This window comes from Oncorhynchus keta, chromosome 18 (assembly GCF_023373465.1).
Source record: "Oncorhynchus keta strain PuntledgeMale-10-30-2019 chromosome 18, Oket_V2, whole genome shotgun sequence".
Lineage (NCBI taxonomy): Eukaryota > Metazoa > Chordata > Actinopteri > Salmoniformes > Salmonidae > Oncorhynchus > Oncorhynchus keta.
This window is the reverse complement of record NC_068438.1, coordinates 20,871,040-20,890,436: the sequence shown is the minus strand read 5'-3', so window position 1 is coordinate 20,890,436 and position 19,397 is coordinate 20,871,040. Positions and strand designations below refer to the sequence as shown.

General features: G+C 41.0%; 1 protein-coding gene across 1 annotated transcript; it reads left to right on the top strand.

Annotated features, from left to right (window-relative positions):
* Positions 1-15,794: 15,794 nt before the first annotated feature.
* diabloa (diablo, IAP-binding mitochondrial protein a) lies at positions 15,795-18,663 on the top strand. The gene is made up of 6 exons (XM_035792160.2): positions 15,795-16,140; positions 16,296-16,428; positions 16,556-16,681; positions 16,855-16,965; positions 17,282-17,378; positions 18,029-18,663. The coding sequence occupies exons 1-6, from the start codon at positions 16,013-16,015 to the stop codon at positions 18,229-18,231; spliced, it is 798 nt and encodes a 265-aa protein (XP_035648053.1). The 5' UTR covers positions 15,795-16,012; the 3' UTR covers positions 18,232-18,663.
* The last annotated feature ends 734 nt before the right edge of the window (positions 18,664-19,397 follow it).

The window sequence follows — 19,397 nt, the reverse complement described above, 5'->3', positions numbered from 1 at the left end:
ACCAAACCTAGTCCTGGATAGCAACAGGGTGTGCATGTTTTTTTCCAACCCAGCAATAAAACACCTTAGGCTGTGTCACGGTTTTCATATGGTGAAGGAGAGTCGGACCAAACTGCAGCGTGTCGATTGCGATCCATGTTTATTTAAACAAACGTAAACAAGACTCAACACGAACACTACAAAACAATAAACGAAACGAAAACCGAAAACAGCCTATACTTGTGTCAACTAACATCGAACAAGGACATGAAGACACTCAGGACAATCACCCACAATACAACCAAAGAATATGGCTGCCTAAATATGGTTCCCAATCAGAGACAACGATAAACACCTGCCTCTGATTGAGAACCACTTCAGACAGCCATAGACTTTCCTAGAACACCCCACTAAACTACAATTCCACTAAGCTACAATCCCACTAAGCTACACACCACATACAAAAACCCATGTCACACCCTGGCCTGACCAAATACATGAAGAAAAACACAAAATACTACGACCAGGGCATGACAGAACCCCCCCTAAGGTGCGGACTCCCGAATGCACCTCAAATCAATAGGGAGGGTCCGGGTGGGCGTCTGTCCATGGTGGCGGCTCCGGCGCGGGACGTGGACCCCACTCAGTAAATGTCTTAGTCCCCTCTCCTTGCGTCCCTCGATAGTCCACCCTCACCGCCAACCATGGCCTAGTATTCCTCACCCAGAACCCCACTAGACTGAGGAGCAGATCGGGACTGAGGGGAAGCTCGGGACTGAGGGGAAGCTCGGGAGTGAAAGGAAGCTCAGGAGTGAAATGAAGCTCAGGAGTGAAATGAAGCTCAGGAGTGAAAGGAAGCTCAGGAGTGAAAGGAAGCTCAGGCAGGTTGATGAATCCACCAGATCCTGGCTGACTGGCAGATCCTGGCTGACTGGCGGATCCTGGCCGACTGGCAGATCCTGGCTGACTGGCAGTTCTGGCAGATCCTGGCTGACTGGCAGTTCTGGCATATCCTGGCTGACTGGCAGTTCTGGCATATCCCGGCTGACTGGCAGTTCTGGCATATCCCGGCTGACTGGCAGTTCTGGAAGAGTCTGGCTGATCTGGAAGAGCCTGGTTGACTGGCAGATCTGGAAGATTCTGGCTGACTGGCAGATCTGGAAGAATCTGGCAGCTCCTTGCTGACTGGCAGCTCCCTGCAGACTGGCAGCTCCCTGCAGACTGGCAGCTCCCTGCAGACTGGCAGCTCCCTGCAGACTGGCAGCTCCTTGCAGACTGATAGCTCTGGCTGCTTCATGCAGACTGACAGCTCTGGCTGCTTCATGCAGACTGACAGCTCTGGCTGCTTCATGCAGACTGACAGCTCTGGCTGCTCCATGCAGACTGGCAGCTCTGACTGCTCCATGCAGACTGGCAGCTCTGACTGCTCCATGCAGACTGGCAGCTCTGACTGCTCCATGCAGACTGGCAGCTCTGACTGCTCCATGCAGACTGGCAGCTCTGACTGCTCCATGCAGGCTGGCAGCTCTGACTGCTCCATGCAGGCTGGCAGCTCTGACTGCTCCATGCAGGCTGGCAGCTCTGGCTGCTCCATGCAGGCTGGCAGCTCTGACTGCGCTGAACAGACAGGAGACTCCGGTAGCGCAGGAGAGGAGAAAGCCTCCGACAGCGCTGGAGAGGTGGGAGACTCTGACAGCGCAGGAGAGGCGGGAGACTCCGACAGTGCAGGAGAGGCGAGGCGCACTGTAGGCCTGATGCGTGGTGCTGGCACTGGTGGTACTGGGCAGAGGACACGCACAGGAAGCCTGGTGCGGGGAGCTGCTACCGGAGGGCTGGGGTGTGGAGGTGGTACTGGATAGACCGGACCGTGAGGTGGAATAGCCCGCACTGGGCTATGTAGGCGAACCGGAGACACTGAGCGCAAGGCTGGTGCCATGTAAGCCGGCCCAAGGAGACGCACTGGGGACCAGATGCGTAGAGCCGGCTTCATGGCATTTGGCTCGACGCTCAATCTAGCCCGGCCGATACGCGGAGCTGGAATACACTGCACCGGGCTATGCACCCACACTGGGGACACCGTGCGCACCACTGCATAACACGGTGCCTGCCCGGTCTCTCTAGCCCCCCGGTAAGCACAGGGAGTTTGTGCAGGTCTCCTACCTGGCATAGCCATACTCCCTGTAAGCCCCCCCCCAATACATTTTTGGGGCTGATTCCCGGGCTTCCATCCACGTCGCCGTGCTGCCTCCTCATACCAGCGCCTCTCTGCTTTTGCCGCCTCTAGTTCCTCCTTGGGGCGGCGATATTCCCCTGGTTTAGCCCAGGGTCCTCTCCCGTCGAGGATTTCCTCCCATGTCCAGAAATCCTGATTGTGCTTCTCCTCTTTGGGCTGCTCCTGCCTGTTGACACGCTGCTTGGTCCTGTGGTGGGTGATTCTGTCACGGTTTTCATATGGTGAAGGAGAGTCGGACCAAACTGCAGCGTGTCGATTGCGATCCATGTTTATTTAAACAAACGTAAACACGAACACTACAAAACAATAAACAAAAACAGCCTATACTTGTGTCAACTAACATCGAACAAGGACATCAAGACACTCAGGACAATCACCCACAATTCAACCAAAGAATATGGCTGCCTAAATATGGTTCCCAATCAGAGACAACGATAAACACCTGCCTCTGATTGAGAACCACTTCAGACAGCCATAGACTTTCCTAGAACACCCCACTAAACTACAATTCCACTAAGCAACAATCCCACTAAGCTACACACCACATACAAAAACCCATGTCACACCATGGCCTGACCAAATACATGAAGAAAAACACAAAATACTACGACCAGGGCGTGACAGGCTGGTCATATAGCTTTTTTTAAGGTTTATTATTTGTTTTGGTCTTTGGCTGCTGCAACACAATGTCTGTACCATGCTGCTCTGCGGGACCAAGTTTGGTGACCACTACTATGCATATGCTGTAGAGGATAATTTCTAATACACAACTAGAAGGCTTCCCATCCATCTACCTATCAGCCAGCTGAGAAGAATACCGTCAAAACTACAGTACCAGTCAAAAGTTTGGACACGTGTGGGAACTCATTCAAGAGTTTCTTTATTTTTCCTATTTTCTACATTGTAGAATAATAGTGAAGACATCAAAACTATGAAATAACACATATAGAATCATGTAGTAACCAAAAAAGTGTTAAACAAATGTTTGAGATTCTTCAAAGTAGCTACCCTTTGCCTTAATGACGGCTTTGTACATTATTGGCATTCTCTCAACCAGCTTCACGAGGAAGGCTTTTCCAACAGTCTTGAAGGAGTTCCCACACATGCTGAGCACTTGTTGGCTGCTTTTCCTTCACTCTGCGGTCCAACTCATCCCAAACCATCTCAACTGGGTTGAGGTTGGGTGATCGTGGAGGCCAGGTCATCTGATGCAGCACTCCATCCTTTCCTTGGTCAATTAGCCCTTACACAGCATGGAGGTGTGTTTTTAGTCATTGTCCCAGTTGAAAAACAAATGATAGTTCCACTAAGCACAAACCAGATGGGATTGCGTATCGCTGCACAATACTGTGGTAGCCATGCTAGTTAAGTGCGCCTTGAATTTTAAATAAATCCCGACCTTGTCACAAGCAAAGCATTCCCACACCATCACACCTCCTCCTCCATGCTTCATGGTTGGAATCACACATGCGGAGATCATCTGTTCACCTACTCTGCGTCTCACAAAGACATGGCGGTTGGAACCAAAAATCTCCAATTTGGACTCATCAGACCAAAGGACAGATTTCCACCTCTCTAATGTCCATTGCTCGTGTTTCTTGGCACTATAAATTATCTTCTTATTATTGGTGTTTAGTAAGGTTTCTTTGCAGCAATTCGACCATGAAGGCCAGATTCACGCAGTCTCCTCTGAACAGTTGATTTTGAGATATGTCTGTTACTCAAACCTTTCCTGTGGTGGTCCTCATGAGAGCCAGTTTCATCATCGCGCTTGATGGTTTTTGCGACTGCAAGTTCTTGAAATGTTCCTTATTGACTGACCTTCATGTCTTAAAGTAATGATGGACTGTCATTTCTCTTTGCTTATTTGAGCTGTTCTTGCCATAATATGGACTTGGTCTTTTACCAAATAGGGCTATGTTCTGTATACCACCCCTACCTTGTCACAACACAACTGATTGGCTCAAACGCATTAAGAATTCTCATACTCCAAAGAGAAAACAAGACACTCACGGCCAAGGTAAAAATCCTCAATTCCAACATGGATTGTCTACTCAAGGAAAACAGGGGGATGAAGGAGTCGCTACTAGACATACAAAGTCGTAGCATGCGTGAAAATCTCATTTTTTTCTGGGATTCCTGAGGACAATCCAGAGGGCGCGATCAGAGAATTCATGCAATCCGCCTTGAAACTTCCTATAGAGACTGTAAACAAGGTGGCTTCCCACCGAGTACACAGACCTGGAGTTTGGGGCGAAAAAACCAAGGGTCCCTAACCGACCATCGCAGAATTTGTACACTACCAACAAAAGGAGCTGATCAAAAGCAGGGGAAGGGAGCTTAAAGGGACCAAATCCGGTCTCAATGACCAATTTCCAAGGGAGATAAACGAACGCCGTAAGAGACTGTATCCGGTACAAAGACAACAAAGGCAGAATGGTAAGTGTGTCTTTATCATTGTGGACAAACTCTTTATAGATGGACAGCTATTCCGAGACAGCTCCATAACACTGTGGCTGTACTAAATTCTACGGGGACTTCGGGTTCCAAAAAAAAGAAGGTATGGGAACTGTAAAAATATCTGTACATTACGAAGTGGATATGAACACACACTTACTCAATTACACACACACACACACACACACACACACACACACACACACACACACACACACACACACACACACACACACACACACACACACACACACACACACACACACACACACACACACACACACACACACACACACCTGACCTCCCTCTCCTCTCACTCTCTTTTCTCCCTCTCTCTCTATTGTCTACAAGTTTATATATGTTTACAACAAGCAATATATCAGAATAGAGGCTTTGGGGAATAATAACATAATGTCCGGAATATATTTGTACTGTAGTAAAGCCTTCTCTAGAGTAATGCAAGGTCTTTTTCATGATCATGTGAAATGTCAATTGCTATGGAAATGCTGGGATGTGATTTCAATTATGTTAAAGGTAATTGTGATGCACCTATGATGGTGATATGATATGGGTTACAATTATCATCATGAATATTAAGGCTATACGCACTACATGTTACACACATATACACTCAACCATGCAAATTGGCAGAGTTATTATTTATTTGGACATCACACATTATAGTCCTACTCTTATACAGACATTGTACACACTCTCCCTATATCACATCCAATATCATACACATCAACCTACTCAGATTTGCTACACACATAATATCTTGTCTCAATTTTCTAACATCTGTGGCATTGACCCACAGGCAAACAGGCAAGGGAATAAAACTAATATTTCTAGAACGTATTTCTTGAATTCTAAATATCAGACATTTGAAAGCTTGAGTTTTGACCATCATAATACCTCTGATGGCAGTAACTTACAAACACTAATTATGGTCAATTTAGACTGAGAATAGTATCTAGTTATGGTAAGGGATGAAATAAGTATAGCCAGTTATAATTGTAACGGTTTAGCAGATTATAAAAAAAGAGGATCAGTCTTTACATGACTAAAGGAAAAGGAATATAACATATACATACTTTTTACAGGAAACTAATAATAATAATAATATATGCCATTTAGCAGACGCTTTTATCCAAAGCGACTTAGAGTCATGTGTGCATACATTCTACGTATGGGTGGTCCCAGGGATCGAACCCACTACCCTGGCGTTACAAGCGCCATGCTCTACCAACTGAGCTACAGAAGGACTGAAAATATAATGTTCTGTCATGGACAAAGGAACTCAAAGGGTGTGATGATATTAATTAACAAAAATCTCGATCTGAATGTGCAAATAGTCAGGAATGATTCGTAAGGAAGGTGGATCCTTTTGAATATGAAAGTGGACGAAAAAGAGATTTGGCTCATTAATCTATATGGTCCAAATCAGGATGATCCACACTTCTTCAAAAACATGTATACCAATTTATTGAACTTACAGGCAACACATAATCTAATCATTATGGTAGGAGACTATAACACAGTGTTAAGTACCTCAATGGACAGTATAGGTAATCACTCTACAAACTATCATCACCGTGCCCTTAAGGAAATCAAATCAAAAAATCAAATCAAATTTGATTTGTCACATACACATGGTTAGCAGATGTTAATGCGAGTGTCGCGAAATGCTTGTGCTTCTAGTTCCGACAATGCAGTAATAACCAACGAGTAATCTAGCTAACAATTCCAAAACTACTACCTTATACACACAAGTGTAAAGGGATAAAGAATATGTACATAAAGATATATGAATGAGTGATGGTACAGAGCGGTATAGGCAAGATGCAGTAGATGGTATCGAGTACAGTATATACATATGAGATGAGTATGTAATCAAAGTGGCATAGTTCAAAGTGGCTAGTGATACATGTATTACATAAAGATGCAGTAGAGATGATATAGAGTACAGTATATACGTATACATATGAGATAAATAATGTAGGGTATGTAAACATTATATTAAGTAGCATTGTTTAAAGTGGCTAGTGATGTATTTTACATCAATTCCCATCAATTCCCATTATTAAAGTGGCTGGAGTTGAGTCAGTGTGTTGGCAGCAGCCACTCAATGTTAGTGGTGGCTGTTTAACAGTCTGATGGCCTTGAGATAGAAGCTGTTTTTCAGTCTCTCGGCCCCAGCTTTGATGCACCTGTACTGACCTCGCCTTCTGGATGATAGTGGGGTGAACAGGCAGTGGCTCGGGTGGTTGTTGTCCTTGATGATCTTTATGGACTTCCTGTGACATCGGGTGGTGTAGGTGTCCTGGAGGGCAGGTAGTTTGCCCCCGGTGATGCGTTGTGCAGACGTCACTACCCTCTGGAGAGCCTTACGGTTGTGGGTGGAGCAGTTGCCGTACCAGGCGGTGATACAGCCCGACAGGATGCTCTCGATTGTGCATCTGTAGAAGTTTGTGAGTGCTTTTGGTGACAAGCCAAATTTCTTCAGCTTCCTGAGGTTGAAGAGGCGCTGCTGCGCCTTCTTCATGATGCTGTCTGTGTGGGTGGACCAATTCAGTTTGTCTGTGATGTGTACGCCGAGGAACTTAAAACTTACTACCCTCTCCAGTACTGTTCCATCGATGTGGATAGGGGGGTGTTCCCTCTGCTGTTTCCTGAAGTCCACAATCATCTCCTTAGTTTTGTTAACGTTGAGTGTGAGGTTATTTTCCTGACACCACAGTCCGAGTGCCTTCACCTTCTCCCTGTAGGCCATGTCGTCGTTGTTGGTAATCAAGCCTACCACTGTTGTGTAGTCCGCAAACTTGATGATTGAGTTGGAGGCGTGCGTGGCCACGCAGTCGTGGGTGAACAGGGAGTACAGGAGGGGGCTCAGAACGCACCCTTGTGGGGCCCCAGTGTTGAGGATCAGCGGGGTGGAGATGTTGTTACCTACCCTCACCACCTGGGGGCGGCCCGTCAGGAAGTCTAGTACCCAGTTGCACAGGGCGGGGTCGAGACCCAGGGTCTCGAGCTTGATGACAAGTTTGGAGGGTATTATGGTGTTAAATGCTGAGCTGTCGTCGATGAACAGCATTCTCACATAGGTATTCCTCTTGTCCAGATGGGGTAGGGCAGTGTGCAGTGTGGTTGACATTGCATCATCTGTGGACCTATTTGGGTCAAGCAAATTGGAGTGGGTCTAGGGTGTCAGGTAGGGTGGAGGTGATATGGTCCTTGACTAGTCTCTCAAAGCACTTCATGATGAGGGAGGTGAGTGCTACGGGGCGGTAGTCGTTTAGCTCAGTTACCTTAGCTTTCTTGGGAACAGGAACAATGGTGGCCCTCTTGAAGCATGTGGGAACAGCAGACTGGGATAGGGATAGGGATCGATTGAACATGTCCGTAAACACACCAGCCAGCTGGTCTGCGCATGCTCTGAGGGCGCGGCTGGGGATGCCGTCTGGACCTGCAGCCTTGCGAGGGTTAACACGTTTAAATGTTTTACTCACCTCGGCTGCAGTGAAGGAGACAAATCACAAATATTATGGACACATTAGAAATAGTGGATATTTGGAGACTAAAATACCCCGACCTAGTGAGAAATACATGGAGGAGATTTAATCAAGCTAGTCGTCTTGACTACTTTCTTGTCTCTTTCTGTCTTGCATCAAAGGTTTAAAAAGTTTTAATAGGAGAGAGAATGCGATCGGATCATCATCTAATTGGCCTTTACATAACTCTCATAGATTTTCAACGTGGACGGGGATATTGGAAATTTAATCAAAGTTTATTGGGGAACAACTTATTTTTAACTAAGACTAAATTATTTATAACTGCATCTTTCCAGTGTAATATAGGTTCAGCAAATCCCCTTATCGTTTGGGATACCTTTAAATGTGTCACACCCCGACCATAGCTTGCTTTGTATGTTTATATGTTCTGTTTGGTCAGGGTGTGATCTGAGTGGGCATTCTATGTTGTGTGTCTCGTTTGTCTGTTTCTGTGTTTGGCCTGATATGGTTCTCAATCATAGGCAGGTGTTAGTCATTGTCTCTGATTGGGAACCATATTTAGGTAGCCTGTTTGGTGTTGGGTGTTGTGGGTGATTGTTCCTGTGTTTGTTTGATCCAGATAGGGCTGTTTCGGTTTTTCACGGTACGTTTTTGTATTGTTCGTCTTTATTAAAGATGAATTGAAATAACCATGCTGCATTTTGGTCCTCTCCTTCCCAGGAAGAATCCCTTAACAAAATGTACCTTCAGGGGTCATTCAATTCAATATTCATCAATAATAAAAAAGCAGTTTCTGGCTAAAGAGACCAGATTAACAAGGGAAATCCATGAACTAATAGTACAGGTAGATAGCAATAAAAGGTATACTACAGATCTACAAAATAAGTTAGAGGACAAACAAAAAGAACCTGAGGAACTTATTCAAGAATGATGTAATCTATTATAAAATAAAGCAAACTGGATGGAATATGGAGAAAAATGTGCAAAATCGTTCCTGACTCTCCAATACAGCAACAAAAAGTATTTGCAGAAACTCGTTACTGAAGACTGAGTCATCTATGATTCTACGAATTATATTTTAAAAGAGGAAGCTAATTATTTTAGGCAGATGTTCTCTTCTCCATCTCATTCTTTCCCACTGAATGAAGATTATGGTAAGGAATTATTTCCAAATAATATAAATGGAAAATTAATAAATGTACAGAAAGATCGGTGCGAAGGCCAAATTACAGAGGAAGAACTTTTTGAGGCTATTAAATCCTTTCAGTCTGGAAAAACCCCAGGGCTTGATGGCATACGAGTATTTTTGGATATACTAAAAGCTCCATTGTTAGATTGTTTTAACTACTCCAAATGGTAGTCTGTCAGGTACTTAGCAGGAAGGTCTGATTTCTCTATTAAAACAAGACCCAGATGATGTAAAGACCCAGTCTATCTAAAAAAACTGGAGGCCACTTACACTTCAATGTTGTAATGCAAAAATACTGGCAAAATGCATAGCACTCAGAATTAAAAGGGTTTTACCAGGTATTGTTCATCCTGATCAGACAGGTTTGATACATAGGAGATAAAATACAACAACTACTAGAAATAATAGAACATCATGAAACATAAGAAGCCAGGAATTGTCACACCCTGACCATCGTTTGCTTTGTATGTTTCTATGTTTTGTTTGGTCAGGGTGTGATCTGAGTGGGCATTCTATGTTACATGTCTAGTTTGTCTATTTCTATGTTTCTCCTGATATGGTTCTCAATCATAGGCAGGTGTTAGTCATTGTCTCTGATTGGGAACCATATTTAGGTAGCCTGTTTGGTGTTGTGGGTGATTGTTCCTGTCTCTGTGTTTGCACCAGATAGGGCTGTTTTAGGTTTTCACGGTTCTTGTTTTGTTAGTCTGTTCATGTGTAAAGTCTTTATTAAAGAACCATGAATAGAAACCATGCTGCATTTTGATCCGCCTCTCCTTCAAGTCAAGAAACCCGTTACAGGAATGGTATTTATAGTGGATTTTGAAAAGGCATTTGAGACTGGAATTTATTTATAAATGCTTGGATTTTTTCAATTTTGGTAATTCTCTTATAAAAAGGGTAAAAATAATGTATAGAAACCCCAGGTGTAAAATAATAAATAACAGCTACTTCTCAGAGAGTTTTGAATTGTCAAGAGTACTATAAGAACATCCAATAGTCAAAGGTCTATGAAATACAAATGGTATGGAGAGAAATAGTCCTATAATAACTACAACCTAAAACTTCTTACCTGGGAATATTGAAGACTCATGTTAAAAGGGACCACCAGTTTTCATATGTTCTCATGTTCTGAGCAAGGAACTTAAACGTTAGCTTTTTTACATGGCACATATTGCACTTTTACTTCTCTAACACTTTGTTTTTGCATTATTTAAACCAAATTGAACATGTTTCGTTATGTATTTGAGGCTAAATTGATATTATTGGTGTATTATATTAAGTTAAAATAAGTGTTCATTCACTATTGTAATTGTCATTATTACTAATAAATACATAAAAATAAAACGTCCGATTAATCGGTATCGGTGTTTTTTTTGGTCCTCCAATAATCGTTATTGGTGTTGAAAAATCATAATCGGTTGACCTCTAGTTTGTACACATGCATATACACACACTCTCATTCAAATAAACACATGCACGGACGCACACATACACATCTCTAATGGTTGAGGGACAGCTATTGGGGAACTGTGGGGGGGATCTTGGAGGGTTCGGGTTCACGTTTTTTGGCCTGGTGGTAGATTGGTCAACATGCCCTTGAGCAGGGCATTGACACTGGATGCTTCTGTGTGTCGCTCTGAATGGGAATCTGTTGGATGACTGGTATGATGTAGGTGAACGGCTTCACTGCAAGTATATTGTATGTTTAGAATATTCAAATAAATGTAAAAAGGAAAGAAATTCCACTAATTAACTTTTAATAAGGCACATCTGTTAATTGAAATGCATTCCAGGTGACTACCTAATGAAGCTGGTTGAGATAATGCCAAGGGTGTGCAAAGTTGTCAATGAAGAATCTCAAATATAAAATATCTGATTTAACACTTTTTTTGGTTACTACATGATTCCATGTGTTATTTCATAGTTTTGATGTCTTCACTATTATTCTACAATGTAGAAAATAGTCAAAATAAAGAAAAACCCTTGAATGATTAGCTGTGTCCAAACTTTTGACTGGTACTGTACGTCTGACCAAAACAGCCTGCTGTACCTGACTGTTAGTAGCCAATGGGCAGACATCATACTGTGGGTGGAAGTAGTAGCCAGGCATCATACTGCGACTGACCAAAACATATCCTCTCTGGGCCTGACTTAATTCTCTTCAATGTTCATCTGTTTTTCTCCGTGTTGGTCCCTCATGATGAGAATGGTGATGAAAGACTTGCTCGAACTCCTGTGTGGCTTATTAAGGCTTTTTGAACGTCATAAACATTTGTCATTAATTATTCATAATTTTGCAGTGCCTAATGTGCATTGTTTGTTTTGAAAAGCAACAACAATTTGTTGCTGTACAGAGAGAGCCCGGTCTCAGTATTTACTCTATCAAGCTTAATTAGGCTAAAGTAAAAGAGAGATCGGAGTTGTCCTAATGAGCCCCTCAGCCCCCAGCAGCTGGTTGTGATGCTGCTCAATGGCAAAATGTCTGACACTCATTCTCAGACAACCAGTCTCATAATGATATACTGTATATCTCTACAAAACAATGTATCAACAACTACACTAATGTAAGTCCCATAATATGACCTCATACCATAAGAGGTCAAGTTCTTCAATGTTCCCAAAAGACTACATCATCAGAAGATAGACAAGGTAAGAGTAAATATGAACAAACAAGGTGATACCATCATGAAATACTCAATTAAAAACAAACTAATATTTTAATTTCAGAACAGGGAACATGCGGCTGAACTTAATTGTCAGTCACCTAAAAATAATGCACCTTTCTGTCATCTAAAGGCCAGTGTTATTTGTTGCCTGATCAAATTGCTAAGAATATTTTTTTGTTATACTAAACAATAAGGTTGTTATAGTCATCCCTGGTAATGAATATTGCATTGTTCTTTTATATATCACCCATGTATGGTAAGCAAAATGATGTTGAAAAGACGTCTTCTCCAAACATTTAAGTTCATTTTAGGTTCTGAATGAGAGGTGAAAAGTCATTTACAGACGTTCAAAATACACTTTTTTTGTCATTTCTTCTGGTCATATGGCCAATTTTCCGGATGTTTAAAATACGTCTTTTTTGGACCTTGAAAATACATATTTTCCAAGTATTGAAAATAAATATTTTCCAAGTATTGAAAATAAATATTTTCCAGACATTACAATCAGGATAATGTTTGTTTCGGAATGAAAGGTGACAATACATATTTTCCGGACTTTAAAATACGTATTTTCCAGACATTGAAATCAGGCTCATTTTCGGTTCCTCATGAAAGTTGAAAAGACGTCATTCACAGACATTCAAAATACATATTTTTTTGGTCATTTTTTTGTCATATAGCCAATTTTAAACTGCATATACATTCTCAATGAAGTAAGCACCATATCACAATAATTATTTTTAAATTGATATTATATAAGAAAGAGGAGCCAACTGAAGATTGCAACAAAGAAAATTGTCAGATTCTCCGTCACTCAAGTTATAGACGGTTTTCTCTGCTACTGCACGGCAAGCAGTACTGGAGCACCAAGTCTTGGACCAAGAGGCTCCTCAACAGCTTCTACCTCCAAACCATTAGACTGCTGAATATTTTTTTTTAAATGCCACCGGACAATTTAAATTGACCCCCCCCCCCTCTCTACACTGCTACTACTCGCTGTTTGTTTGTTACCTATGCATAGTCACTTCGCCCCCACCTATATGTAGATATTACCTCAACTAGATTGTACCCCTGCACACTGACCCGGTGCCCCCTGTATATAGCCTTGTAATTGTTATTCTTATTGTGTTACTATTTATTATTACTTTTTATTTTAGCGTACTTGCTTTTAGCCTACTTACTTCTTCTTGAACTGCACTGTTGGTTAAGTGCTTGTAAGTAAGCATTTCACGGTAAAGTCTACACTTGTATTTGGCGCATGTGGCAAATAAAGTTTGATTTGATTTAGAATATTTACTAGTGTACCCAATGACACAGGCACTTATGTTAGATTTTTCAAAAGCTTTAAAGGGGCAATCTGCATGTTTGAACGATAATAAAGCATTTCCCTGCCACTGATTTGGTAAACAGCTGAGGGATAGGGCTGGAAATGTAACCACTCTCAAACTCACAGACAGAGCTATTGATAGAAGGACTAACCATCTGTATAAAAATGAACAAATGTTTAACCAAGCTCATGGAAATCTATAAGTTATATTCTTCTAGAAAAACCACCTAATATGTATCACTAATTTAAAAGTCTTCAAATGGATGAAGACACTGAAAATTGTCCCCTTTTAAATCTGACAGTGATGATGTTCAAAGCAGTACAATTTACAGAATAGACCAACAGATCAACTACAATAACATTCTCAGTAACAGTTACAGAAATATTTTTTTCTTGCTGTGACTGTGATATGTTGTTGTTTATCTACCCTAGACTATTAGTTGTTCTGAATAAGAGTGTATGCTACATGCCCAAAATGTAAATGTAAAAACAAATACATGCAAAGTATGCTGGGTATTAGTCTAATGAGATCCGCCCCCAAATAAGTACACATTTGGTCAGTCCAGACCAGACCAAATCTGAACGAGTCATAGATGTCTAGGCTGTTTCACAAGATTGAACAGCACAGTACTGTTGGCACAGTTCAGTACAGTTCAGTACAGTAGAGCACAGTAAAATGTTATTCTGTAGAGTACAATATGTTGAATCTGTTTGAAATTCACTGCTCACCTGAGGGACCTTACAGATAATTGTATGTGTTTGGTACAGAGATGGCGTAGTCATTCCAAAATCATATTTAACACTATTATCGCACACAGAGGGAGACCATGCAACTTATTATGTGACTTGTTAAACAAATGTTTACTCCTGAACTTATTTAGGCTTGCCATAACAAAGGGGTTGAATACTTATTGACTCAAGACATTTCAGCTTTTCAGTTTTAATTCATTTGTTTAAAAAACTATTTTTTACGAGGTATTGTGTGTAGGCCAGTGAGAGAACTTCTCAATTGAATCAATTATAAATTCCGTCTATAACAACATGTGGAAAAAGTAAAGGGGTGTGAATACTATCTGAATCCACAACACATATGTTTGTTCAACAACAGGTTGGTAAATAATATGGTAAATAATATCAAAGGCTGCACTGACATCTAAAATAATGTATTTCAACCAATCATAAGTAATTTGTCTCAGTGCAATACATGTTCATTGCCCTTCTCCATAAGCATGCTGAAAGTCTGTTGTTAATTTGTTTACAAAGAAATAGAATTGTATTTGCTCAAACAACATTTTGTCTAGTTTTGTAAGAGCTGGCAGCAAACAGATAGGTTCTTTACTAGAATGACTTTAGCTTCCCTCCAGGCCTGAGGACAGATACTTTTCTCTATGCTCAGATTAAAGATATGACAGATAGGAGTGGCTATAGAGTCAGATACCATCCTCAGTAGCATTTCATTTAAGTTGTCAATACCAAGAGGTTTGTCATTATTGATTGATTAAAATAATTGGCAACATCAAATGGTTTTGTGATGAATAAGTCATCTGATTCGATGAAAGATAGAGTTAAGTTTGTCTTTCTGCCCATAACTTCATTTAAAGTACTCCAATGTTTTTTTCCCATCATTCTTTATATCATTGATCTTGGCATCATAATACAATTTCTTACTATTATTGTTGAGTTTAGTCACATCATTTCTCAACAGTTTGGTCTACACACATCATAGATCAAACTATTGGCCAGAATAAGACCAAAGAGGAACTCCGATTTAATTGATCAAATTATAAAATATCACAAACACAAACAAGATCACTCTCCTTATAGTATTCCAGCCTCTAAGGTTTTCCTTAGTCTCTGGCTTTTGAAAACCAGTATAATATTCATTGTCACTACATACTTTGGCCACACATAATGGTTGAAGTCAAGATCAGCCTGTAGTTGGAAGCACCATCTTGTGGATATGTGTAGCTCAAACTACCATTCAATTATATGGTGCCTATAACTTTACCATTTATTTGCGTCTGACATACTGTATAGCTATATCTACATGACAGATGTAGTGGGGGAACAAGGACTCTTCTCAACATTAGATCACTTTTGATGTGAATGTCTGACTAATTTTGGGGTGAACTGCCTGTCATTAAGTTTAATCGGAGGGACACTGATTCATCAGTAAATTAATCAATAAAGTGACTATTGAAGCTGATATTGAAATATCTGTTTGCCAGAAAAAAAACCTCTAAGGGGACCGATGAGTTCAATTTACATAACCTTATGCTTACGTAGTATGTGCGTAATAGGTCCCCTCCTGGACCTTCAGGCAATGTCTAGTTGGCACATTTCAGGAATCAATATCTGTGTGGTGGGAGGCTGCTTGTTCTGTGGCCGTATAAATACCCCTGGGAGTCTACAGGATTCAGAAAGCACAGTTGTGCAAAAGAATACAAGACTACAGCAGGAATACAGCATACGCGGTTGACTATTTTTTTTTACCACTAGGTGGCGACATATACTTACTTTCTAACGTAAATCATTCTGGTAAAGGACTTTTGGTTTAAAAATAATTTGAGACTTTAATACATCACAAAAGTAACCTTATATATATTATATTTAAGTTGAATATTAATCAACCACATTACAAGTAAAATGCAAGCTATTAGACAATGCTCTGCTTGTGCTACTGGGGCACTTCTACAAAGTCGGACGGACTTCCTTTTGCTCCGGACCAATATGACGGCGCTCAGAAGAAGCGTTGCTTGTCTCAATTTCTTCAGGTAAATAACTTTATAATAGCAACTGCATCATTGCACCCTAATGAATTATATTCGTATGAAAACAGCAACAGTTTCGTCTAAGATAAATATCGATTTGCATTAACTACTGTAGCTTGCTAATGTCAGCGCTGTTGTTTTCTTTCATTACCTTGCAGGAGCACATCAGCGAGTGTCCTCAACAGTAGGAAGCCCTCGCGTCAGAGGCTTGTGCGTTTCACGGATGTTACCAGAACGAGCTTGGCCTCTTTGAGTGTTGGGAGTGGGCTGAGAGCTGTCCCCTTCATGCTGGTACAGGACCTTTTCTCTTTCTCTGTGCTGAACAACTTGAATAAGGCTGACATCATATACATGCATGAAACATAAAAATCCCCCCTTTCAGCTCTTGTATTAAACTTTTCTGTTTCTCTCTAACCAGCAAGTGGAGAACCTCTCTCATGAATCCCTTATCCGAAGAGCATCCTCTATGGTTAAAGACAGTGCAAACACTTACCTCTCCCAGACCACTCAGGCTCTCGTAGACTCCATCACACAATATGCCAAAGTAAGTACCTGAAGCAATCATAGTGGATTTTTGTTATCATTCATGCTAAATTGTACAGTGTGATAATTCTAGCCATTTGAAATATCAAATACTAATTTAACCAGTAAGCCAATGGCATTATGTTACCTAAATGACCCTTCATGTTTTTGACCATGTGTTTGCGTTGTCCTCAGGCTCTCCATACTCTCATCGCCCTCCAGAGGAGATATCTGGCTTCACTGGGAAAACTCTCCTCTGTTGAGCAGGATGCCATTTGGCAAGTGATCGTTGGTCAGCGTGTTGAGGTAGGTGAATGAAATGTGTAATCAAATACACCAAAAATACACTGTTGTCTTGCAAAGTACTCTTTCAGAAAATATGAATATTTATATCCATTAATCTGGAAAAGCTGTCTTTAGGGTGTCTTGTTTATTTCCCCCAGAAAATGGATATACAATCTCACATAGTAAACGCTTTAGTCACTCCTGTTTTCCTTTCATCAAAGATGATCATTTATGTTCTAAAAGTAAATACGGTTTGAGCTCTATAAAACTCTCAAGAAAGTAGTAAAATGTTCTGATGGGTTTCTCTCTCTCTCTCTCTCTCTGTCTGTTCTGGCAGGTTGGTGGCAGACTAGATGAATGCAACCGCTTTGAGTCAAACTGGATTAATGCTGTCAACCTGTGTGAAATTGCAGCTGAGGAAGCGTACAACACTGGTATGTGAAAAGGTTGTGTTAAAAATGTGTGCAACTGTTGTCTGTCAGTGTTTTGTTACTTGTCGTGTTTTTGTGTGGACCCCTTGAAGAATAGCTGCTGCTTTGGCAAAAGCTAATGGGATCCGAATAAACCAATACAACCTGTTTCACTAAAAAGAACTGAACCACAACCTTGAATTGCACAACAATGATACATACATACACAAGCTAGTGTTAGTGTAGTACCTGATGCTCCCTGCTCCCCATGACTTTCCTCAGTCAGCACTGTGATTCTCATACAGACATTAACCTGTCGGTGCCGTAATAAACCTGCTAGCTCTGAGAAAGGCCCCCATTGTTTGTTTTGTGTATCTCTGTTTCACTACTTTGTAGTTCGCTGTTTGTGTACCCTCTTTCAAGAGTTGTCAGTCTCACACTTTGGCGAATGTATGGATCAGTAGCTGTTAGTTAATAGGGCTTTGATGGTAAAGAACTAAAACTCCAGGTCACCATGTACTCTATTTCCCATGATGCAGCACAATAGAGATGATGGACAGGGGTACCTGCTCAATGTCACCCAGTATTACCATGGATTGAAGGTTTCATCTTTGGCCCATTTTCTCTGTAATGGTGAAATGACTAAAATACCACCATCTTGTTTTTTTCCCCAGGAGCTGAGCATGCATTCGTCACAGCCAAGACCAATTTGCAGGTGGCCAAGGTTCAGGTGGAGGAGGTCCGGCAGATATCTGTGGATGCTGAGAGAAAGCTGGCTGAGACCCAGGCCGAGGATATCCAGAGGATGGCGGAGTATGCCTCTTTCATAGAGAGGGGTGGTGATGACGTGCATGAGGCATACCTCAGAGAAGACTAAGAATAATCCTCAGAGTAAAACAAGTTTGAGTCGTTTATTGTGGTTTAAATCACCATTTGGGAAGTTCAGGAGTTGTTTTATATAAAATTATGATAAACAAAAAACATGTAGAGAATTTAGTGGTGAATTGAATGACAAGTGATTCTTTTTGTGGATGGAATGTCATGACTTTGTGACTTACATTTGATTCGATTAGTTTCATGCACTTACTATAATCCACTCTCTAACACACAAAAAAAAATATTTATTTGAATACAGCTTTGAATGTCAACTTTAAGTCTTTAAACTGAAAATAATAATTGACAATCAGGGTGTCCAAAGTGAAATGTATGGACTATGGTCAACATAGCAGTACAGGTATGGTTGCATTTGTTTATTTGTATTTTATGATATGTAAATGAACTAACTTTATAATAAAGTATATTTTTCATAGCTGTTTGGATTGTATTATGTTTCTTTTGGGTAATAGGAAATTATCAGAATTAATATACTTGTCATTATAGATTTGAATAGGTTGTGAAACAATTTAGCTGAAGAATAAAAAAAAAAATTGTCTAACTTAATAAGAAGGAAGTTTATATTTGTGTGCTATGGGGTTGATTGAGTCAGTGTGAGATCTGTAAAAATGTGGTCTTTGGCAGTAAGGATTTTTCTTCTTTACTGTTAATTGTGGGTGAGACTAGATGTCATAGTTGAACTGTGTCTGTGCCAACCTGGAGAGAGAAATACCGCTGTGGTCCTCTTGGGGATATTCTGTTTACAAAAGTGGGCTGTTTGTCCCTCTGTAAACTCTGCATAAAACCAGTGACGCCAGTTTATTACGTCTTGAGACATTCATTGACCAATCTAAATGAGGTGCCAAATGTTTTCAGAGTTTCAAGTACTTTTTATGCCAAGAAGTTCATTTTGTGTGTTGTAAAAGTGTTTTATATACACATCTAGTAGTTGATGACAATGTGCAGTTTTCCTCACTAATCTCTCAGGTTTACTAAAAGAGAAAATCTAAATTTGTCTTAGAGGGGCAGATCCAAGTACCATGTCTTTGTTATTTATATCTGCCCTTTCACTCTATACTTTTTCTTTGCTAATAGTCTGCACACATTTCCTCCTAACAACTTTGTCTATTTTGTTAACTCCTGTCATCACCCAATCCACCATGTCACCTA